At 43.8% G+C, this 24,719-nt stretch overlaps 2 protein-coding genes across 3 annotated transcripts; one reads left to right on the top strand and one right to left on the bottom strand.

The window, feature by feature from the left end:
• Positions 1–2,965: 2,965 nt before the first annotated feature.
• On the top strand, positions 2,966–4,817 carry LOC144604161 (pentraxin-4-like). Its single transcript, XM_078418365.1, has 2 exons — positions 2,966–3,097; positions 4,197–4,817. The coding sequence occupies exons 1-2, from the start codon at positions 2,966–2,968 to the stop codon at positions 4,815–4,817; spliced, it is 753 nt and encodes a 250-aa protein (XP_078274491.1).
• Positions 4,818–9,194: 4,377 nt separating this feature from the next.
• eci1 (enoyl-CoA delta isomerase 1) lies at positions 9,195–21,766 on the bottom strand. Of its 2 annotated transcripts, none has more exons than XM_078417571.1 (7): positions 21,641–21,766; positions 14,483–14,620; positions 13,371–13,498; positions 12,230–12,376; positions 10,846–10,967; positions 10,331–10,509; positions 9,195–9,686 (listed from the first exon to the last, which is right to left on the bottom strand). In XM_078417571.1, exons 1-7 carry the CDS (start codon positions 21,675–21,677, stop codon positions 9,520–9,522), a joined length of 918 nt encoding a protein of 305 aa, XP_078273697.1. In that variant the 5' UTR covers positions 21,678–21,766; the 3' UTR covers positions 9,195–9,519. The 2 variants fall into 2 exon arrangements, with proteins under 2 accessions (XP_078273697.1, XP_078273699.1); XM_078417573.1 differs by having other exon boundaries at positions 21,627–21,683.
• Positions 21,767–24,719: the final 2,953 nt, after the last annotated feature.

Here is a 24,719-nt window from a genome sequence, read left to right as displayed (position 1 = left end):
ACCCCGCCCCCCCGGCCCTCGCCCCTCCCCTCCCCGCCCCACCTCCACCGCCGTCCCGCCCTTTCCCCGCGCCCGCCCCGCCCCCGTCCTGCCCTCGCCCCGCCCTCTCCCCGCCCCGCCCCGCCCCCGTCCTGCCCTCGCCCCGCCCTCTCCCCGTCCCGCCCCGCCCAGCCCTCGTCCCGCCCCCCTGGGAGCTGCGAAGTTGCACACACAGAGTGCTGGAGTAACTCAGCGGGTCAGGCAGCGTCTGACTGTGGAGTGAAGGAATGGGTGTCGTTTCGGGTCCAGACCCTTCTTCAGACCAAAGATAGTGCTCCAGTATCTTTGCTGCAGACTGATGTCAGGGGAGGGGAGGGGAGGGACAAAGCTAGGATGTATTCGAAGATTGTGAGACTGGTGGGGAAGGGTCTCGACCCGAAACGTCACCCATTCCTTCCCTCCTGAGATGCTGCCCGACCTGCTGAGTTACTCCAGCATTTTGTGAATAAATACCTCCGCTGGGGTGTAAACTGCCCAAGCGAGTTGGAGCGCAGGAGGAGTCACAGAGAGAGCATGTTGCTAAACTCCCGTCGAAGAGAGGAGGAGAACTTCTTCAAAGTAGACATACCTTGAGGAGAATTGGCAGTGGAGCGGCAAGATGTGTAGGAAAAATAACTGCAGATGCTGGTATTCGTTCCGTACACCCACCAACCTTTGTGTGAAAAAGTTATCCCTCAGGTTCTTATCACATCTTCCTCCTCTCAAACTTAAACCCATGTCCTCTGGTTCTTGATTCCCCTACTCTGGGTAAAATACTCTGTGCATTCAGCCTATCTGACCAGCAGATATAGTCCACCTAATTCTGTTCCTAGAATTTACGAAATTTGTTGTGGAAATATTAATAGCCTCATGATGTTGTGATGATTAATTTGAAAAAAATCTAACTCATGAGCAAATATATTAGAGTTTTTGTGAAAAGCAAACAATTCAACAGGGGAAAGAGAGAATGGTAACAGATTTGAGGTGGGAAGCACAGAAGAAGATTTATGAGGAAGTTTGCAAAATAGATTCTAAAGGCAGCTAAACATGGACAAAGCCTTATAGAGACAAAAAAAACAGACGTGCGAGTAAATGGTCAATAAAGAGGATTGGAAATTTAGAAGTCAGATGAGGTTCATTGTGGGAAGTGCATGGAGTACGGTGATTATAGATCAGAAGAGGTCCGACCCAAAACGTCACCTATCCATGTTCTCCAGAGATGCTGCCTGACCCGCTGAGTTACTCCAGCACTCTGTGAAACGTCACCTATCCATGTTCTCCACAGATGCTGCCCGACCCGCTGAGTTACTCCGGCACTCTGTGAAACGTCACCTATCCATGTTCTCCACAGATGCTGCCTGACCCGCTGAGTTACTCCAGCACTCTGTGCCTTTTTTTGTAGATTATCCCGTCTGACTTGTCAATTCTTTTTTAATGTTTCATAAATACAAAAAGTACAAGAAATATTTAGCCGTCAGGCGGCAAATGTGGAAAGCGAAACAGAATTCTCAGTCAGGCTGATTACCTTTCATCAGAATAGGGAAAAATGAGAGGTAAAATATATGTTTAAGTTAGAGAGTACGTCAGGTGCGGTGGTAAAAACAGGGAAGGTCGGTAATGGGATAGAAGGTATGACAAATGACTCAGTTGTCAGTGGTGTTAGCTGAAGGGCAGTCTTAGAGATTAATGATTAACATCCACTTTATTGTCCGCTATGTGTGATTGTCATTAGATCTCACAACCTCCATCCCACCACGTTTACGCTGACTGAGCCAAACCTCGATTTATTCCTTTTGCTAGACGCTGGCTAGCCCATCAATGACCTTGGCAATGGTGTGAAACTGTAATGGTGAAAGCAGGGGGACTGTAGAGGAAGTCTGGAGATTTAAGTGAGTAATTGTACTATTACTTTCACACATGTATTTTCAATCCAAATGAATCTCTCATTAAGTATTTTATTTACAGCATTCACCCCTCACCCCCCACATCAGGCTCCGTGAAACACAGCAAAACCCAACCACGACCAAGGTGAAAAAAGAAAAAAGAAGCTTGTACTGTACTGTGCTGAAGCAACTCGGTAGGCCAGGCAGTATCTCTGGAGAACATGGATAGGTGGGTGATGTGTCTATCCATGTTCTCCACAGATGCTGCCTGACCCGCTGAGTTACTCCAGCACTCTGTGAAACGTCACCTATCCATGTTCTCCACAGATGCTGCCTGACCCGCTGAGTTACTCCAGCACTCTGTGAAACGTCACCTATCCATGTTCTCCACAGATGCTGCCTGACCCGCTGAGTTACTCCAGCACTTGTGGAATTCTGTATCTGTGGAATTCTCTGCCTCAGAAGGCATTGGAGGCCAATTCTCTGAATGCATTCAAGAGAGAGCTAGATAGAGCTCTTAAGGATAGCGGAGTCAGGGGGTATGGGGAGAAGGCAGGAACGGGGTACTGATTGAGCCACGATCACATTGAATGGCGGTGCTGGCTCGAAGGGCCGAATGGCCTCCTCCTGCACCTATTGTCTATTGTCTACTTTGTGTGTTGCTCCAGATTCCAGCATCTGCAGTTGCTTGTGTATCCAATGTCCAGTGTTTGGTACAGCTGTAAAGCCGTTCACACAAAGTACTGCCGAGTTACCTTCAGCATCCGCTGGGCATTCCTTGAACAACAGCGCATTTATTTCCTCACCCACTGCCAAGTTAGAGTTAGACTCTGTCCATGGATTAGGGGAGCACAGAGGGTCGGGTCTGCAAACCTTGTCTGCCTGCCTGGACGCCTCTGTTTCCGTTTAGCCTGTAACAGTAGCCGGGCTGGGCGCTGGAGGAATGGGGTCGTAAATCATTTCAAAGATCGAGCTGGCGCATATATATAAAGCAGCATCACTCGCCACAGCGGCCCGTCTGCTGGCGGTACAGTCAGTCCGCACTAACGGCCACAATCCCAAGCATGAGGATGGGTTTCAGCTGGGTTTCGCTGCTGTGTGTTTGCTGTGTTCTCCGCGCCACCTGTGCTGAAAGCGCCGATGGGACGAAACAGAGGAAGCCTTTTTTCGAGCGGTTCCGACGCCTGGAGGAGCAGGTAGGTGGCAGCCGACTCTGTACTCCAGGGGCCTCGTTGTTCTTGGAGATTTTCCCCAGGGACACGGGGAACTGCAGATGCTGGCAGCTGGAGCAAAACACAAAGTGCTGGAGTAACTCAGTGGGACAGGCAGCGTCTGTGGAGAGAAGGAATGGGTGACGTTTCGGGTCAAGACCCTTCTTTAGACTGGAGAAGCCTCTCGACCTGAAACATCACCCATTCCTTCTCTCCACAGACGCTGCCTGTCCCACTGAGTTACTCCAGCACTTGTAGGGTGAGACGGGAGACTGGGTCGGGTCGTTGAGCAGAGCGGATGATAACTCGCTCATCCCGTCGAGCTGTGGATAGTGAGAAGTTAAAGCCCAACTGCCATGCTGGAGGGAACTCAGCGGGACAGGCAGCATCTGTGGAGGAATGGAATGGACGTGTTGAGTCAATGGACAATACACAATAGGTGCAGGTGGAGGCCATTCGGCCCTTCGAGCCAGCGCCACCATTCAATGTGATCATGGCTGATCATCCACAATCAGTACCCCGATGTTGGGGGAGTCCAGAACCAGGGGCCACAGTTTAAGAATAAGGGGTAGGCCATTTAGAACGGAGATGACCAAAAACCTTTTCACCCAGAGAGCTTTGAATCTGTGGAATTCTCTGCCTCAGAAGGCAGTGGAGCGCGAATTACTGGAAGAATTCAAAAGATAGTTAGATTTAGCTCTTAGGGCTAGCGGAACCAAGGGATATGGGGAGAAGGCAGGCACGGGTTACTGATTGTGGATGATCAGCCATGATCACAATGAATGGCTGTGCTGGCTCGAAGGGCCAAATGGCCTCCTCCTGCACCTATTGTCTATGTTTCTATGTTTCCCCGTAGGTTTCCTCCCACATCCCAAAGACGTGTGGGTTCTGAATTTAATTGCACCGAGTGTGTGGGGAGTGGATGTGAAAGTGGGATAACATGGAGCTAGTGATAACGGCGGGTCGATGGTCGGTGCGGACTGGATGGGCCGAAGGGCCTGTTTCGTGCTGTATCTTTCCATCAATAAACCTCTGCTGTTTCGTGCTGTAACGTGTATTCATTCCCTCCCATCCACTGGCGCAGTTCCGTCGTTTCCAAGAGCTGAGCCTGGCACGGTTACAGATCATCTCCGAGAACTTCAACGCTTCCTCCACCGTGGACCTGCGCCTGGAGATGCTGGCCCAGCAGTACATAAACATCACCGCCACTGTGCACGACTACCAGGCGACCACCAGCCACGACATCGCCAGCCTGAGATCATGGGTCAAAAAGCTGCTGAAGGAAAACAAGAAGATCGACCTGAAGATGTCCACCTTGGAGAAAGTGGCGAGCGAGAGGAGCAAGCGGGCGTGGAGGGAGAAGCAGCAGCAGAGCGAGGTCGCCGCCAGCCTGAGCAGCCAAGTGGAGGAGCAGATGCAACAGATCAACGCCCTGACGGCGGGCAAGAAGCGGCTGCACAAAGCGATGGACAGGATGCAGGAGGACATCAAAGGGCAACATGTCCAAATAGCCCGCTTCCAGCAGCAGATGAAGAGCGCCCTGCAGAACGACGCACTTTCCCTCAAGCCCACCTCCCCCGACCGCGACCCCCCGGCAGCGCCGCGCCTCCAGCGAGCCAAGGTCCTCAACCAGTCGCCCAGTGGCGAGCAGAGGTCGCCCGCGAAAGAAGGCTCAAGTATGTACCCTTTATATCATTACTATTAGTTCCGTTTATTGTCACGTGTACCGAGGTACAGTGAAAAGCTTCTGTTGCGAGCGAACCAGTCAACAGAAAGACAATACATGATTACAATCGGTCCATCCTCAATGTACAAACACATGATAAAGGAATAACGTTTAGTGCAAGGTAAAGCCAGCAACGTCTGATCAAAGATAGCCCGAGGGTCACCAATGAGGTGGATAGTAGTTCAGCACTGCTCTCTGGTTGTGGTGGGATGGTTCAGTTGCCTGATAACAGCTGGGAAGAAACTGTCCCTGAATCTGGAGGTGTGCGTTTTCACACTTCTGTACCTCTTGACTGATGGGAGAGGGGAGAAGAGGGAGTGGCCGGGGTGAGACTGGTCCTTGATTATGCTGCTGGCCTTGCCGAGGCAGCGTGAGGTGTAGATGGAGTGGAAAGGAAGCCGGCTTGCATTGATTTAAATTGCCTCTCCATCCAATTAGTTATAGAGCTGGCCCTGGTGAGACCACATCTGGAGTATTGTGCACAGTTTAGGTCTCCTAATCTGAGGAAGAATGTCCTTGCTATTGAGGCAGTGTAGCATAGGTTCACGAAGTTAATCCCTGGGATGGAGGGACTGTCATGAGGAAAGATTGGAAAGACTGGGCTTGTATTCACTGGAGTTTAGAAGGATGAGAGGGGATCTTATAGAGACGTATAAAATTATGAAAGGACTGGACAAGCTAGATGCAGGAAAATTTTTCCCATTGTTGGGGGAGTCCATAACCAGGGGCCACACAGTCTAAGAATAAAGGGGAGACCATTTAAAACTGAGGTGAGAAAAAACTTTTTCCACCCAGAGAATTGTGAATTTGTGGGATTCTCTGCCACAGAGGGCAGTAGAGGCCAATTCACTGGATGAATTTAAAAGAGAATTAGATAGAGCTCTAGGGGCTAGTGGAATCAAGGGATATGGGGAGAAGGCAGGCACGGGTTACTGATTGTGGATGATCAGCCATGATCATAATGAATCACGGTGCTGGTTCAAAGGGCCAAATGGCTTCTTCCTGCACCTATTTTCCATGTTTCTATGTAACAGGCCCTTCAGCCCATCTTATGCATGCCCATGTTGGCATTCAGGACTAGTCCCAATTGCCTGCATTTGGACCATAGCCCGACAAACCTGCCCTATCCACATCATGTTGTGTATTTCACTTCACCCCAACATGTGTAAAAGTGAGATGTAGAAACAAGGAACTGCAGATGCAGATTTACAAAAAAAAGACAAAGTTTTGGAGTAACTCGGGTGACATTTCAGATCAGGACCTTCCTTCAGACCCAAAATGTCATCTATTCATGTTCTCCAGAGATGCTGCCTGACCCATTGAATTACTCCAGCACTTTGTGTGGTTTTTTGTAAAACTGCATCTGCAGTTCCTTGTTTCGAGCTATATCTGTCCAAATGTGTTTGAAAAGTCTTATCTAAAAGTTGTATCTGCTTCTACAGCTTCCGCTAGCAGCTGGTGCCAATACGGAATTCCTTCTGAGTGAAAAAGTTGCCCCTGAGGTCCCTCCTAAATCTCTCCCCTCTCACCTTAAGGCCATGCCCTCTAGTTTTAGAATTCTCTACCCTGGGAAGAAATATGTTATTCCAAATGTAATAAATCATCCCTGTTGACGTTTGCATTGGTTGGTGATACAGACCTCACCTTTAAATTAGGATATAAAAGATAGGAAAAGCCCCAGGGCTGGCTCGAAGGGCCGAATGGCCTACTCGTGCACCTATTTTCTATTGTATTTCATAAGTGAAATGTTCCAGTCTGAAGAAGGGTCTCGACCCGTAAACGTCACCCATTTCTTCTCTCCAGAGATGCTGCCTGTCCTGCTGAGTTACTCCAGCATTTTGTGTCCACCTTCGATTTAAACCAGCATCTGCAGTTCTTTCCTATGCATTTTTCATAAACCAAGTTGTGGTTTAATTAAGGCGATGGGTAAGGAAATACTTGTTTTGTGAGTATACACATCGTACTCTATTCCATTTATAAAGCGTGGCCACGATTAGATGTTTCACTAAAATTAATACGTAATGCTGACACTTCAGTTCTCTCCCACCCCCACTCCCTCCCAACCCCAGAATAGGTCTGTGTTTCACAATCCCAGCCTGCAGAATGATGAACGGTCACAATAATCCAGAGCCTGTTGCTGTTAAATTACATCCATGGAGTCTCCGGGTTAACATTCTGCAAATGCAGTTAAATATAAAAGTTATTAAACAATTTATGATCTATAGCCAGTAAGCGGATAATGAGGAGAGGAAGTTTACCTGGTTTACTCAGTGAAAAATTAATTAGTAACAAGCATAAATCTTCCAGCATACAATAAGCAGGAACAACATTCGTTGGTTTTGGTGAGTAGAAAAGTCACGTTATATCTTCATCGTTCAAGAAAATGATGAATGTGTATCGAAGAGTGTGACTTATATAAGTCAATTAAACACAAAGTTCTGGAGGAGAGATTTAGTAATGTGTTTATTTAGTTTGAAGTTGATTGATCACAAAATCAAATCACAGAAGAGAGTATATTCCTAGAAAAAAAATTGTTGATAAATGTGGCTTAGCTGATATATGTACAAGTACATTTTTGTCTACAAAAAAGCCCTGGTTACATATATGACTGGAAGAAGACTTTAACCATAGACTAAACTGTGCAGAAGTAATTTGCAATTAAAAAATGCAACCAAACAAGTTTTCAAAATTTGTATTGAATAAACACAATAATGGTCGATTCCAATAGCAGATTTTCAGATAATGAAGCAAGACATGACAAGCATCACTGGTGTGACTGAAATGTGACAACCGTCATACACATCATGAAAGTGCCAGGAATGCGTAATCACATCAACAACATTCTCATCAGCAAATAACCCTCTTACATCATCCCAGAGTTCACCATCGACCAAACATCTGCTTCTAGTTTAAATTGGCATGATGCATGGCCATCCTGGGCCAAAGGGCCTGTTTCTGTGCCATCCTGTTCTATGTTCTGACTGTAGCAGCTACACAAACACTATTGTAACAAGAGTAGCACCAAGAGTGACCCATTGTCACATGTACTGAGGTTCAGTGAGATTCGTTTTTTGAATGGGTCTAGAATAGGTCGACGGGGTTTGTATTCACAGGAATTTAGAAGGATGAGAGGGGATCTTATAGAAACATATAAAATTCTTAAAGGATTGGACAGGCTAGATGCAGGAAAAATGTTCCCCATGTTGGGGGAGTCCAGAACCAGGGGTCACAGTTTAAAGAATAAGTCAATAGTCAATAGTCGTTTATTTGTTACATACACATAAATGTGTAGTAAAATGAAACATTACCCGCAGTTGAACAATAAGACCAATAAGATTAATCAATAAAATTGCAATAACACATACAATCACAACTAACACCAAACAAAAAGAAACATCCATCACAGTGAGTCTCCTCCAGTCCCTTCTCACTGTGATGGAAGGCCAAAAATGTCTTTTTCTCTTCCCTGCCGTCTTCTCCCGCGGTCAGGCTGTTGGAGTTGCCACGTCGGGGCGGTCGGGGCTCCCGATATTGAAGCCCCCGCCGGGCGGTGAAAGGTCCACGGCCTATTCCAGGCCGCGCCGGATTTAGGACTGAGATGAGGAAAAACTTCTTCACCCAGAGTTGTGAATCTGTGGAATTCTCTGCCACAGAAGGCAGTGGAGGCTGATTCACTGGATGTTTTCAAGAAAAAGTGAGATTTGGCTCTTAGGGCTAAAGGAATCAAGGGATATGGGGGAAAAGCAGGAACAGGGTATGATTTTAGAAGGATCAGCCATGATCATATTGAATGGCGGCGCTGGCTTGAAGGGCTGAATGGCCTACTCCTGCACCAATTTACCTGTGTTTCTAACACCTAGTGCATCGCAGTGAGGGCTTGAAAATGATGCCGAGCTGGCGACTCTGCACACTGTCTCAGTGTACTTCTACTATACACTTGTGCTGTATCTGAGATGCTTATCTAATATGTATCTAAGCGCTTATGTGTAGTGATACTTGTTCTGAACTGTACATAAAAATGAATTTCACTGTACATGTGACAAATAAACCATACTTTATCTCAATCACCTGATTGTCAGTTGTCTTTCACTCATCTACAACTATGTTAAGGTCATTGAGAAAGACAGTTTGTGTAAAAGTTAATTCTGTCCCCTATTGTAAGCCACTCTGCGGATTTGTTTCCATACATAGGATAGATTACTGCAAATCACTTACTCATTTGAAAGAGACACTCTTTGAAAAAGTTCTCTGGAAAACGAATAACAAGTTTAGCTTCCCAACAAAGTTTAAATGCTAAATACACAAATTATTGCCCGGACTTGCTTTCGAAAGATTCAACCAAATAAGTAAAATTAGTAGATACAACATGAAAATATTATTTTAATTATTATTAAAGTGCTGAGGCATCCAACAAAAAATGTATTATCCTTGATTAAACTGCACAATCAAGAGACTGGCACAGATTTAGGCACTTACATATTTTATATTGCAAAGGTCTGGATATAAATCCGGTCTGTCTTGTAGTCATTTTGAAAAGGCTTAAAAATGTCATTGATAGCATAACAGAAACATTCCCAAATCTTTTGGAATAATTAAAGTAAAGAAGTGCTATTAGATATTAAGAGAGTCCTAGGAGTTATTGTCCAGTAAGTTGAGCTACCCTGCATGAGGACATGGTAACTTAACCTTTTCTTTGTCTCAGCATCCCCATGTACATCTCAAGCGATTTCTGAATAGAATCTTTGCTGATAAAATTGACAAAATTTTGTATATCTGATTCCCGTTGAGTCAAAAGCCGATCGAGTGTTGGCTTCCGCATCATGGCCTTAGTGATCTGCCGAGCGTGATCTGCAAGGTAAACGATTTGAAAAGGTAACTGATCTGTGAAGGAACGGAAGGCCAAAACCTGACTCCAAATAATCTGTTAATTTAAATAACATTGGGACACAGGAGTAAAAAGCACATTCAAGCTAATAATGTCTTACATTAAGACTTGCCAGTCAAGCTATGTGTAATTCACTAAATTCACCTAATCCTGCCCGGTCCATCACGGGTACAGACCTCGGTACTATCGAAGGGATCTACAGGAGGCGCTGTCTCAAGTATGGCAGCTAATTATATTGCCCCTAACTGGTGTAGCACATGGCATTCTGGGCACATGTTATTGCAGCCAAGTGCAGTTGTTAATTTTGGCAAGCAAAATGTGTTCTGCACATAAAGAACATAGAGGCTGAATTATAATGGCACCACGGACATTTTAAAGGCTTCCTCAATGTGAAAAGATCACAAAATGCACAGCCAAAATAACAAATTGTTTGTTTTTCCAATTTAGACAGTTACGTTATCATTTCTAACGACACCGATCACATTTTCAGCACACTTTCTTGTGCACACATTGTTCTTTAATTTTGTGCAGGAATAAAATAAGATCTTCCTGAAAAACAAAAATCATCAGAACTATTTTATGATTTATAAAGTCAAACTAGTTTTACCTGGAATAGTCAACCATTCTGACATGGTGCTTAAAGCAGTTGGCATAACTTTATCCTGTGGTGCGAGGTGGTCGACAAGTCCGATTTTCAAAGCCTCTGGGGCAGGGTACAAGAGGCCAACTTGCAGGGAATGCTCGGTTGCCCGCTTCCCTATGGTGTTTGTCATGGTGTCCTTGAACCTTTGGCAATGACATGGAGAAAGAGCCACATTAACCAAAATCCATACGCTATTTAATAAATGGCACATAAATAAACTGATGAGGCAGACAGAGGGTTTGGCTACATCTGTGGAGGCAAAGGAACTCGACATTTCGGGCCAAGGACTGAGAACAAGGAAGGGAGAGAGCGTGAAGAGGTGAGGGCAAGGGGGGGAGGCAGGAGCTGGCTGGCATCACATTGAACTAGGTGAGGGAGAACGTGGTGGGCAGATGGAGCCATGCAGGAAGATGGGAGGCGGTGGCTGCAGGGTAGAGACAGGTGTGTAAAGTTCAGCGGAGGACTGCGTGACAACATACCAGAATGGTGCAACAATCCCCAGCTTTGTCTCGTTCAAGCCGATTTGATACTTTGGGTGATCTGCCATGATTCGGTAGTCGCATGACATGGCCATGAGACATCCCCCAGCTGGGCTGGCTCCCTGCAATTCACAACAGACACGGCAGCATCACACCTTACACTAGACAATAGGTGGAAGAATAGGCCATTCAGCCCATTGCACCAGCACTGCCATTCACTGTGATCACTATCACCCACTGCATCAACTGCAACAGCAGCACAGCCAAACAAATGTTACTTTTTAATTACATTCGTTGCTTTTAAGAATAAAAGTCTGTCATACAAGGCAGTTATGAACAGAGAGACAGAGAGCGACAGAATGCCGTGCCTCTGCTGATAGCACTGTTGGTTTTGACTCAAGGTGTACTCACGTTCCAATCAGAACCATAAGTACAAAATCTAGGTTTAAAGAACAAGATGCTGGAGAAACTGAATGGGTCAGGCAGCATCAGTGGTCACCCCAGTTTCACCTTATCATTCCCCTCTCTACAGTTTTGCGACTTTCTTTTGTCATCTTTTCAGTTCTTACAGTGGGTGTCCCATCTGAAATGTTGGCTCTGCTTCTCTCTCTCCACAGATGCAGCCTGACCTGCTGACTGTGTCCAGCATTTTCTGTTTTTGTTATATCTCTGCACTTTTTAGTCCCTTCCAAGTATCTGTAATGTAGACACTGGGCCCTAATCCATTCAAATAAGGTCCAAAATCTGTTTGACTTTGCAAATAAATGATGAAAGTGAGGTGCCTAAATGAATGTGCATCTGTCAAGCTTCATGTTTCAGTTTCATTGTCCCTAAATCTGCCACAGGCAATGATGGTCCAGTTTTACACTGCCATCATAGAGTCTGTCCTCACCTTCTCCATCATGGTCTGGTTTGGCTCAGCCACCAAGCACGACATCTGGAGGCTGCAGCGCATCGTTCGATCAGCCGAGAAGGTTGTTGGCTGCAACCTTCGCCCCATTGACGAACTGTACACTGCAAGGGCCAGGAAGCGAGCGGGCAAGATCATCTCTGACCCCTCTCACCCAGGCCACAAACTCTTTGAAGCACTTCCCTCTGCAAGGCGACTCCGGACTGTCAAAGCAGCCACAGCCAGACATAAAAACAGTTTTTTTCCACGAGCAGTAGCTCTACTCAACAGCCAAAAGTCTGTAGCCTCCTTTTGCTCTGGTATTTTATTTCAGTCTTCACATGTTTAAATTATGTTTTATTTTTAATTGTCTACTGTATATCGCGTTATTATCCTTGCGAGCAAAGCACCAAGGCAAATTCCTTGTATATATACATTCTTGGCTAATAAAATGTATTCAATTCAATTCAATGGAAAGACGCCTGTGCCACTTACGTTGATGGCAGCGATGGTCACCAGGCTGGATCCGTACAGCTTCAACCACATCTCCTGCACTGCGCGCCAGAACTCCCCCGTATGCTCTGGGGACTTCCCATACATCTCGGTGATATCCAAACCAGCAGAAAAGATGTTGGGAATAGACTACAATTAAAGCACAATTACATTTCAGCTTTCCAAAATATGGAACAGTTCAAGCACATGGGAAGTTTATTTGGATCAACTTGTGTGATTTCACTTGAAGATTCAATTCCTCATTTTACACATTAGTGCCACATCGTTAATTCAAAATAGCAGTAATCTCATTACCATGTGGATATGTGCCTATCAGAATTATGGAGACAAACAGCACGGAAACAGGCCTTTCGACCAAACTTGTCCACGTCGAGCAAGATGCATCATGGGAAGGTGAGATTAGTGTAGACGGGGCATCTTGGCAGCATCGGCAAGTTGGGCCGAAGGGCCCGTTCCATACTGTATGACTCTACAACTCTACCTATGCTAGTCCCACCTGCCCGCGTTTGGCCCATATCCCTTTCCTATCCATGCGCCTGTCTAAATGTATTTTAAATGTTGTTATAGTAACCTGCCTCAACCACCTCTGGCAGCTCATTCCACATACCCTCTGTGTGAAAAAAGTTGCCCCTCCAGTTCCTATTAAATCTTTCTCCTCTCACCTTAAACCAACATCATCTGGTTCTTAATTCTCCTACTCTTCTTTCCCAGAGGACATCCATTTCGAACCGAAACAACACCTATACGTGTTCCACAGAGATGCTCCATGACCCACTGAGTTACTCTAGCACTTTTTACCTATCCATGTTCTCTAGAGGTGCTGCCTGACCTGCAGAGTTACTCCAGCACTTAGTGTCCTTTTTTATAAACCTGCATGTGCAGTTCCTTGTTTCTACATCTGCTTTACACGTGTTGGCGTGATGTGAAATGCACAAAACAAAATTATGCAAAAGGTAGGTTCAATCATACCAATTAAATGGGAATTAGATGTTTCCTAGATGAATAGATGTAAGAGAAAAGTGCACATGAGTCTGATTAATTTGGTAGCTACTAATGAGTCTGCATAGTCATCATGGTGTATCATTCCATGATTCAGTAAAGCAGAGTTATTGATCATACGTACAGAAGTGAGAATCACACCACGACATTCTCGATCCATCTCCAGCTTTTCCATGCTAATTGCAAACTCCGTGAGAAATTCCAGGCTGAGACTGTTAACAGGAAGCTTCTGCATTTTAATCACAGCCACTCCTGGAAAAAAAAGCTATAACCGTTAAACTAATTTTTACAAAAGGACACAAAGTGCTGGAGTAACTCAACAGATCAAGTAGCTTCCCTGGTGAACATGGATAGGTGAATTTTCGGGTGGAGACCCTTCTTCAGAACGCCACCTGTCCATGTTCTCCAGAGATGCTGCCTGACCTGATGAATTACTCCAGCACTTTGTGTCTTTTTGTCTATTAACTTGCATCAGCAGTCCTTTATTTCTACAAAGTGTTTTTGTTGTTCTTTTGAAACAGATTATTGCTCAGTCCACTGATACTTACCATTCTCGGACAGTGCAAGGCATGGTTGTGAACAGCACTTTCTGTAGACAATAGACAATAGGTGCAGGAGGAGGCCATTCGGCCCTTCGAGCCAGCACCACCATTCAATGTGATCATGGCTGATCATTCTCAATCAGTACCCCGTTCCTGCCTTCTCCCCATACCCCCTGACTACGCTATTCTTAAGAGCTCTATCTAGCTCTCTCTTGAATGCATTCAGAGAATTGGCCTCCACTGCCTTCTGAGGCAGAGAATGACATCAAATAACTGAGTCTGTCTCAGTCCAAACCTGGTCATTCAATTCCAACAAAAATTAAACTAACCCAGAAGTTCGATTAACAGATTAGTAGTTCTGTTTGCACGCTTTTTCCTTTCTAAACTTTGGGTCACATTTGCTACCTTCCTGGCACAGTGACAATTCTAGAATTTATAAGCTCTTGAAAGATGTCTCCCTGAGGATCCACTGTCTCTAAAGTTAATTTCAATTCTCGTTTGACCCTAGGTTCTCCATTTTATTCAGCAATTTTTCAATGTCTTCTTCTATGAATCAGACACAAAGTAATTGTTTAATTCCTGCACCATTTTTTACTTTCCATTTATAAATTCTTCTGTCTCTGTCCCCAAAGTACCCACATTGGCCCTCGCTTCATCTGCAAAAGATTACAGAGAAAGATTGTTCTTAAATTACCTGTGTTGTTGTCCAGTTCCACAGTCATATTCTTATTTGTGAACGACCTCCTCTGGCTTGATGACTTGCATGGTAACTGACACAAAATCCTTCCGTGCTTATATAGTAATTTTGTAATGCCATAAAATGAAGTACGTCCTAAAACACAAAAAAACAATTATAGTATTGAATGGACATCTAACCCATCGGTATCTCTTCCACTGAAAGCCTGAAGAAGGGTCCCAAACCAAAACGTCTCCTGTCCATTCCCTCCACAGATCCTGCCTGACCCGCTGAGTTCCTCCAGCATTCTGTTTTGATCAACATTGTGCCGAACCAAATGCCTCCATTCCCTGAACGTCCAGTCAGTCAGTTCAGTTCAGTTTATTGTCACGTGTACCGAGGTTACAGCGAAAAGCTTTTGTGGCGTGCTAACCAGTCAGTAGAAAGACAGTACATGATTATAATCGAGCCATTTACAGTGTAAGAAATGTTGCTGTGGGAATAGAGATTTCAAAGTGTGGAGGGATTGTAATGCGTGTTTGTAGATCTGCTTCCGTGACCAGCACGCAAATAGTTGCCTGGGTTGGGCGCCATCTTGGGACCCAGGAGCCCACTTGAAAGGCTATTGCACCGTGCACCTTCTTTAAATGGTTGTAGCCACTCTGCTGTACATTAAATGGCCTAGTCTATATGGACCGTCCAACCTGGCGTAGCAAGCTCACCACAGGAGCCCGTGCAGCAGAGAACAGACGCACTGCAAAGGCCCAGAGGAAACGCACCACGCGCAAGGCCCAGGCTACCTCCACTTCCACTGCAGCACCCATCCACTTGTGTCCTACATGTGGGCGTGCCTTCCGGGCCCGGATTGGCCTCACCAATCACTTCTGGACCCACAGTCACCAATCCTCCAATTGAAAGTGAAGTCATGATCATCTTCGAACCCGAAGGATGAACAACAACAACAAATACAAAAGTTGGCAGTTTTGTGGAATACTAAATCCAAATGTAATCAATTTCCACAAATAAAATTGGAGAGCAAAGAGAACGCAAGTCAGTGAATAGATCAGATGATCCTCCACTTACTACAGTGATTGTCAATCAAGCTGCAAGACATGTTGGATCTCCCCATATATTCATTGACTTGTATTCTCTTTGACCCAGTTGAGCGTGCGCAGAATGGGTAACCAGCGTGGTGGAAGATGTGTGCGTACACCAGGATGGAGGGGCAGGGGAAGTAGAGGGGGTTAGAGGGCGGTGGTCTCCAGCTTTCTCTCTACTCCAGGCAGTGTGAAGCTGGGTCCAGGCCCAAAACGTTGTCTGTTCCTCCACAGATGCTGCCTGAGATGCTGCAATCCTCCAGCACTTTGTGTTTAGTTTAATGCTGTAATGACATGCGATGGGCATTGGAAATTAGCAGTGATGCAGGCTGCAGTGGTGCTGGCCAGGGTAACAGCACTGCCGTGGCAGCAGTGATGGTGCTGCTTGAGGCACTAGCCCCAGGATAGGTTCTGCACTGGACACTGCTCTTAGGGCACTCATCCAGGGGATGGTTGTCACTGGGGATGGGTGCTGTCGCCAAGGATGGGTGCTGGTCAAGGGATGGGTGCTGGTCGAGGGGATGGGTGCTGGTCGAGGGGATGGGTGGTGTCACCAGGGATGGGTCCTGGTTAAGGGGATGGGTGCTGTCTCCAGGGATGGGTGCTGGTCGAGGGGTTGGGTGCTGTTGCCAGGGATGGGTGCTGGTCGAGGGGATGGGTGCTGGTCGAGGGGATGGGTGCTGGTTGAGAGGATGGATACTGGTCGAGGGGATGGGTGCTGGTCGTGGGGATGGATGCTGGTCGAGGGATGGGTGTGCTGGTACGGGATAGGTGTGGGCATGACAAGGGGGTGTGGGGGTACGGGGTGGGTATGGGGGTGAGGGGGGGAGTGTGCGGGTGAGTGTGGCAGTGAGTGTGAGGGGGGGTGAGTGTGAGGGGGGGTGAGTGTGGTGGGAGTGAGTGTGAGGGGGTGAGAGTGAAGGGGGGTTCGGGAGGAGGGTGAGGGCGATGAGGGGGGTGTGTGGGCGAGGGGTGGGGAGGTGTGGGGGTACGGGGTGAGTGTGAGGGGGGGTGACAGGCGCCACAGTTTAAGAATAAGGGGTAGGCCATTTATTTATTTTTTTATTTTTTTTTAATTTTTTTTTTTTTTTTTTTGAAAAGCATATGTACAAATCGAAATAAGAAAAAACACATTTGTTACAAAGTTCTTACATAGCTTCAATTTTTAAATTTTTGAAGAGAGAAAGTAAAAATAAAAATATAAAACTATAAACTTGGGGAGAGAGAGAGTAAGAGGGTTAAAAAAAAAGAAAAAAGGATCTAACAATAAAAATTAACGGGAGTAGATCCGGGAGACAAAAACCACAGCTGTACATCCAACCCCCAACTCAAGTTTCAACTTTTTATTTAAATTTTTTTTTTATTTTAGTCCTGTGCCAAGCCCATTTACTTTTCTAAAAATTCAATAAATGGAGACCATATTTTTAAAAATAACTCAGGTTTGTCGATTAAGGCAAACCTTATTTTTTCCAAATGCAGGGTCTCTGTCATTTCCATAGTCCACATTTTAATTGTGGGGGTTATTGGTTTTTTCCAAAATTTAAGTATTAGTTTTTTCGCAGTTATTAGACTGTAATCAAGAAAATGTACCTGACTTACTGTAAAATTTGTAGTATGTTCTGATAATCCTAATATAATTAATTTTGGGTCCATATCTAATTTTTTATTAATAACTTTAGAAACTATTTTAAAAATCTCCAACCAGAAGTTTTGCATTTTTATACAAGTTACGAAAATATGAGTTAAATTAGCTTCTTGAAATTGACATTTATCACACATAGGAGAGATACTAGGAAAAATCCTATTTAATTTCGTCTTCGAATAATGTAATCTATGTATTATTTTAAATTGTATTAGGGAATGTCTAGTATTCAATGAACATTGATGTATATGTTGTAAACTTTCATCCCATATATCTTGCATTATAACTTGATTCAATTCGTCCTCCCATGCTCGTCTATAAGATTCTGATGACGGAATGTCAATGTCAAGGAGAATATTGTAAATAAAAGATATTAATTTATTTGAGTTATAATGTCGATTCAGGCATACATCAAGTATTTCTGGACCTCTAAACTTATATTCTTGCATGTGTGATTTTACATAATCTCTAAGTTGTAAATATCTAAAATAATTATTAACATGTAATCCGTACTTCTGCTGTAACTCCTGAAACGAAAGAAAAGTTCCCTTATGATAAAGATCTCCCACCCTTTTGATTCCATAACTTTTCCATTGAGCAAAGCCTCTATCTAAGACAGACGGTTTAAAAGAAGGATTATTCGCAATAGGAAGGAAAACAGATAATTTACTCAATTTTAACGTAAGCTTTAATTGTTTCCAGGTACGGATAACACTATGTATAATGGAATTACCTCCATATGTTTTTTTATTTAAATTTATTGGAGCTAAGAGGATCGCACCAATATCGAATGGTAAACAATCCTCTTTCTCCATCTTTAACCAATCCGGTTGTTGATCAGAATCATCCAACCAGCAGGTTATATTTTTAATATTAACCGCCCAATAATAAAATAAAAAGTTAGGTAAAGCAATTCCTCCATTAATTTTAGACTTACATAAGTGTCTTTTATTTATTCTATGAGTCTTGTAGTCCCAAATAAAATTAGTAACAATTGAATCAATTTTAAAAAAAAACTTTTTTGGAAGGTAGATCGGAATTGCTTGAAATAAGTATAGTAGCTGTGGCAGAAAGATCATCTTTATAGCATTACTACGACCAACTAATGATATAGGAAGTGTTTTCCAAAATTGGATATTTCTGTGTAATTTAACAAGTAAAGGAGGAAAATTTGATTTAAATAAAGAAGTATATTTCCTAGTCACGTAAATTCCAAGATATTTAAACTTTTCATAGGCAATTTTGAAAGGAAATTGTTGAAGTATGGCCGGATTATGCTCCATTATTGGCATAATTTCACTTTTATACCAGTTAATTCTATAACCTGAAAATGAACCAAATTGAGTTATGAGATTTAATAAATTCGGAATGCTAATTTCTGGCTTTGTAATATATATTAATACATCATCCGCATATAAAGAAATTTTATTGGTTGTATGTTTAGTGTTGTAGCCATAAATATGTGAATTTGATCTAATACTCTCAGCAAGTGGTTCTATAATTAGGGCAAATAAAAGTGGTGATAGTGGACATCCTTGTCTACAACCCCTAGCTAAATGAAATTTAGATGACAGCATTTGATTAGTTAATATTCTAGCTGTTGGGGATGTATATAAAAGTTTCACCCATGCACAAAAATTTTCACCTAGTTGAAATTTTTCCATCACTGAGAAAAGATAGGGCCATTCTACTTGATCAAATGCTTTTTCAGCATCTAGCGAGATGATTGCTAAATCTTCATTTAATAGTCTATTTGAATAAATTATATTAAACAAGCGTCTCAAATTGAAAAATGAATATCGTTTGGCTATAAAGCCTGATTGATCGGGGTGTATCAAATTGTCTATAACTAGACTTAATCTCTGAGCTAAAATTTTCGCTAATATCTTCTGATCAGTATTTAAAAGAGCTATCGCCCTATACGAACCAGGGTCTTCAGAATCCTTATCTTTTTTAGGAATGAGGATTATTGTTGATTCAGTCAGAGTTTGTGGCAATCTCTGTTGTTTAAAAGCGTGACTATATACAGTTTGCAAACGTGGAGAGATCAAACCACTGAATTTTTTATAAAATTCATTATTTAAGCCATCAGGGCCAGGAGTCTTCCCATTTTTCATGGATTTAATAGTCTCTTCAACGTCTTTCATAGTTATTTCTGCGCCCAGTAAATTTCTATCACTCACATTCAAACCAGGAAGGTTACATTCCTGCAGAAACTTTTGCATCTGCGCAGAAGTATCTGTTATTTTTGATGAATATAATGACTGATAAAATTGCAAAAATCTCTGATTAATATCCTTAGGTAGTTTAAGCAAATCTCCATTTTCTGATCTAATTTTATGAATTGTAGAATCATCTTCTAATTTACGGAGTTGACGTGCTAGCAATTTCTGTGGTTTATCTCCAAATTCAAAATGTTTTTGTTTAGTATATTGAAAAAGCCTTAAAATATGAGCTGAAAGGATATAATTTAACTTATATTTGAGAACTGCAATTTTATTATGTATTTCAATAGAGGGAGCGATGGCATTTGTTATGTCTAACTGTCTTATCTGACTTTCCAGGTCATTCTGTTCAGCTCGGTTCTTCTTGTTTTGAGACGCTTGAAAAGCAATAATACATCCTCTCACAAACGCTTTAAATGTTTCCCAAAGCAGGGACGCAGGTGTTTCAGGAAGGTCATTTGCGTTAAAAAAAATCTCAAATTGCGATTTAAGATAGTCATAACATGCTTTTTCATTTAAGATTTGCGGGTTAAATCTCCAATTAGTCTGTTTCCCCATTGCTCCTTGGAGTTTTACCCTAAATGTTAAAGGGGCATGATCGGATATAATAATATTATGATATTTTGAATTATACGTATAAGGAATAAGTTTGGAGTCCACCAAGAAATAATCAATTCTTGAATAAGTTTTATGCACAGGTGAATAAAATGAATACTCTCGGCCTGAAGGATTATCAATCCTCCAAACATCTTTTATATTTGCATTATTTATATAAGAGTTTAATAATTCACACGACTTGGATTTTGTTTTCCTTTGAGTTGAAGATCTATCCAAATAAGGATCTAATGTACAATTTAAATCTCCTCCAATTATCAAATTATATTGTCCAAATTCTGGAATGGTATTAAATATATTTTTTAAAAATAACGGATTATCAAAATTTGGTGCGTAGACATTCACCAATATCAATTTTGTAGAATATAGTTCTCCCACTAATATAACATATCTACCTTCAGTGTCGACTATAGAGGAAGTATTTATAAATGGTATACCCTTACGAATTAAAATAGCAACACCTCTTGATTTGAAGGGAAACGATGAGTGAAATACTTTATCAATCCATTTGCCTTTCAGTCTATTATGTGCTACATTTTTTAGATGAGTTTCCTGAAGGAACATTATGTCTGCATCAATAGATTTTAAATGTGAAAGTACTTTACCTCTTTTAATTGGTTCATTAACACCCTTGACATTCCAACTACAAAATGTAATACCTTTAACCCCTGTTTTCCTAATGGAATCTTGCATCTTAACCGATAAATGGTCTATAATAAAGCAAATGGTCTGGCACCCGGACTACAACATTTTTCTTGAATGAGGGGTGGATGATTTTTTGTACAGCGTAGAGTGCCTCCCGGAAATATCTCCCAAAAGTATATAATTTCTGAAAAAAGACATGATAATAAAAGTTAAATCTAAAAAAAAAATCAATATCTAAAAGGTTAAAAGAGTGCAGGAAAAAAGAAGAGACAACTAAAACTACAACTACAATTAGTGCAGTTAGTGTTAGCCACCCTAAGGTGGCAAAAAATCTAAGGACTTCCGTAAGATGTAAAAAAAAAATTAATACTAGCTCCGTTTGTTAACACAGTTATTATTTGTTTTTTGTTTTTTAAAAAGAGAGATAAACGGGGCAGGCCCGAAACTAATTAGTCTATATTAAATCGATTTTTCTATCTAAAGTGTATTAATTAAGTATTCAAAGTAAGGTTTACATAAATCAAATATTACTTATACTTCTTATTAGTGATTAATAAAAATATACATGTTTTTTAAAATTAATAATTATTAGTTACGGTTAATATACGTATAGTATATACACTAAACTTAAATCTTTGAATTTTCATATTTTTAAAAGTCCAATTAAATGTCTGCCAATTAAGATAGCCATGAAATTTAGAACGGAAATGAGGAAAAGCTTTTTCAGTCAGAGAGTTGTGAATCTGTGGAATTCTCTGCCTCAGAAGGCAATTCTCTGAATGCATTCAAGAGAGAGCTGGATAGAGCTCTTAAGGATAGCGGAGTCAGGGGGTATGGGGAGAAGGCGGGAACGGGGTACTGATTGAGAATGATCAGCCATGATCACATTGAATGGCGGTGCGTACAGGCTCGAAGGGCCGAATGGCATACTCCTGCACCTATTGTCACTAACCCGTCCCCGGGCCTCGGGCCGCCAGCGCCGCCGCCATGTTTCACCGGAACCGGAACCGGGGGTGACAGCGCCACCAGGCGGGCCGGCGCGGCAGCGCAGCGTTGGGTCGTCCCAGCCCCGCCCCCCCGGCCCTCGCCCCTCCCCTCCCCGCCCCACCTCCACCGCCGTCCCGCCCTTTCCCCGCGCCCGCCCCGCCCCCGTCCTGCCCTCGCCCCGCCCTCTCCCCGCCCCGCCCCGCCCCCGTCCTGCCCTCGCCCCGCCCTCTCCCCGTCCCGCCCCGCCCAGCCCTCGTCCCGCCCCCCTGGGAGCTGCGAAGTTGCACACACAGAGTGCTGGAGTAACTCAGCGGGTCAGGCAGCGTCTGACTGTGGAGTGAAGGAATGGGTGTCGTTTCGGGTCCAGACCCTTCTTCAGACCAAAGATAGTGCTCCAGTATCTTTGCTGCAGACTGATGTCAGGGGAGGGGAGGGGAGGGACAAAGCTAGGATGTATTCGAAGATTGTGAGACTGGTGGGGAAGGGTCTCGACCCGAAACGTCACCCATTCCTTCTCTCCTGAGATGCTGCCCGACCTGCTGAGTTACTCCAGCATTTTGTGAATAAATACCTCCGCTGGGGTGTAAACTGCCCAAGCGAGTTGGAGCGCAGGAGGAGTCACAGAGAGAGCATGTTGCTAAACTCCCGTCGAAGAGAGGAGGAGAACTTCTTCAAAGTAGACATACCTTGAGGAGAATTGGCAGTGGAGCGGCAAGATGTGTAGGAAAAATAACTGCAGATGCTGGTATTCGTTCCGTACACCCACCAACCTTTGTGTGAAAAAGTTATCCCTCAGGTTCTTATCACATCTTCCTCCTCTCAAACTTAAACCCATGTCCTCTGGTTCTTGATTCCCCTACTCTGGGTAAAATACTCTGTGCATTCAGCCTATCTGACCAGCAGATATAGTCCACCTAATTCTGTTCCTATAATTTACGAAATTTGTTGTGGAAATATTAATAGCCTCATGATGTTGTGATGATTAATTTGAAAAAAATCTAACGCATGAGCAAATATATTAGAGTTTTTGTGAAAAGCAAACAATTCAACAGGGGAAAGAGAGAATGGTAACAGATTTGAGGTGGGAAGCACAGAAGAAGATTTATGAGGAAGTTTGCAAAATAGATTCTAAAGGCAGCTAAACATGGACAAAGCCTTATAGAGACAAAAAAAACAGACGTGCGAGTAAATGGTCAATAAAGAGGATTGGAAATTTAGAAGTCAGATGAGGTTCATTGTGGGAAGTGCATGGAGTACGGTGATTATAGATCAGAAGAGGTCCGACCCAAAACGTCACCTATCCATGTTCTCCAGAGATGCTGCCTGACCCGCTGAGTTACTCCGGCACTCTGTGAAACGTCACCTATCCATGTTCTCCACAGATGCTGCCTGACCCACTGAGTTACTCCAGCACTCTGTGAAACGTCACCTATCCATGTTCTCCACAGATGCTGCCTGACCCGCTGAGTTACTCCGGCACTCTGTGAAACGTCACCTATCCATGTTCTCCACAGATGCTGCCTGACCCGCTGAGTTACTCCAGCACTCTGTGCCTTTTTTTGTAGATTATCCCGTCTGACTTGTCAATTCTTTTTTAATGTTTCATAAATACAAAAAGTACAAGAAATATTTAGCCGTCAGGCGGCAAATGTGGAAAGCGAAACAGAATTCTCAGTCAGGCTGATTACCTTTCATCAGAATAGGGAAAAATGAGAGGTAAAATATATGTTTAAGTTAGAGAGTACGTCAGGTGCGGTGGTAAAAACAGGGAAGGTCGGTAATGGGATAGAAGGTATGACAAATGACTCAGTTGTCAGTGGTGTTAGCTGAAGGGCAGTCTTAGAGATTAATGAATAACATCCACTTTATTGTCCGCTATGTGTGATTGTCATTAGATCTCACAACCTCCATCCCACCACGTTTACGCTGACTGAGCCAAACCTCGATTTATTCCTTTTGCTAGACGCTGGCTAGCCCATCAATGACCTTGGCAATGGTGTGAAACTGTAATGGTGAAAGCAGGGGGACTGTAGAGGAAGTCTGGAGATTTAAGTGAGTAATTGTACTATTACTTTCACACATGTATTTTCAATCCAAATGAATCTCTCATTAAGTATTTTATTTACAGCATTCACCCCTCACCCCCCACATCAGGCTCCGTGAAACACAGCAAAACCCAACCACGACCAAGGTGAAAAAAGAAAAAAGAAGCTTGTACTGTACTGTGCTGAAGCAACTCGGTAGGCCAGGCAGCATCTCTGGAGAACATGGATAGGTGGGTGATGTGTCTATCCATGTTCTCCACAGATGCTGCCTGACCCGCTGAGTTACTCCAGCACTCTGTGAAACGTCACCTATCCATGTTCTCCACAGATGCTGCCTGACCCGCTGAGTTACTCCAGCACTTGTGGAATTCTGTATCTGTGGAATTCTCTGCCTCAGAAGGCATTGGAGGCCAATTCTCTGAATGCATTCAAGAGAGAGCTAGATAGAGCTCTTAAGGATAGCGGAGTCAGGGGGTATGGGGAGAAGGCAGGAACGGGGTACTGATTGAGCCACGATCACATTGAATGGCGGTGCTGGCTCGAAGGGCCGAATGGCCTCCTCCTGCACCTATTGTCTATTGTCTACTTTGTGTGTTGCTCCAGATTCCAGCATCTGCAGTTGCTTGTGTATCCAATGTCCAGTGTTTGGTACAGCTGTAAAGCCGTTCACACAAAGTACTGCCGAGTTACCTTCAGCATCCGCTGGGCATTCCTTGAACAACAGCGCATTTATTTCCTCACCCACTGCCAAGTTAGAGTTAGACTCTGTCCATGGATTAGGGGAGCACAGAGGGTCGGGTCTGCAAACCTTGTCTGCCTGCCTGGACGCCTCTGTTTCCGTTTAGCCTGTAACAGTAGCCGGGCTGGGCGCTGGAGGAATGGGGTCGTAAATCATTTCAAAGATCGAGCTGGCGCATATATATAAAGCAGCATCACTCGCCACAGCGGCCCGTCTGCTGGCGGTACAGTCAGTCCGCACTAACGGCCACAATCCCAAGC

Source organism: Rhinoraja longicauda, chromosome 21 (genome assembly GCF_053455715.1).
Source record: "Rhinoraja longicauda isolate Sanriku21f chromosome 21, sRhiLon1.1, whole genome shotgun sequence".
Classification (NCBI taxonomy): Eukaryota; Metazoa; Chordata; class Chondrichthyes; order Rajiformes; family Arhynchobatidae; genus Rhinoraja; species Rhinoraja longicauda.
The sequence above is the reverse complement of the archived record's forward strand: the minus strand, read 5'-3'. Positions and strand labels throughout refer to the sequence as shown.

What these genes read in the sequence shown, in the direction of transcription:
- LOC144604161 (XM_078418365.1), top strand. Translation starts at nt 2,966, where the DNA reads ATGAGGATGGGTTTCAGCTGGGTTTCGCTGCTGTGTGTTTGCTGTGTT. An exon ending in TCCGACGCCTGGAGGAGCAG is followed by an intron (nt 3,098 to 4,196) that starts GTAGGTGGCAGC and finishes CCACTGGCGCAG; the next exon opens with TTCCGTCGTTTCCAAGAGCT.
- eci1 (XM_078417571.1), bottom strand. Translation starts at nt 21,677, where the DNA reads ATGGCGGCGGCGCTGGCGGCCCGAGGCCCGGGGACGG. An exon ending in GGCCCGAGGCCCGGGGACGG is followed by an intron (nt 14,621 to 21,640) that starts GTTAGTGACAAT and finishes TTTGTGTTTTAG; the next exon opens with GACGTACTTCATTTTATGGC. An exon ending in GGGATTGTTGCACCATTCTG is followed by an intron (nt 10,510 to 10,845) that starts GTATGTTGTCAC and finishes TCATTGCCAAAG; the next exon opens with GTTCAAGGACACCATGACAA.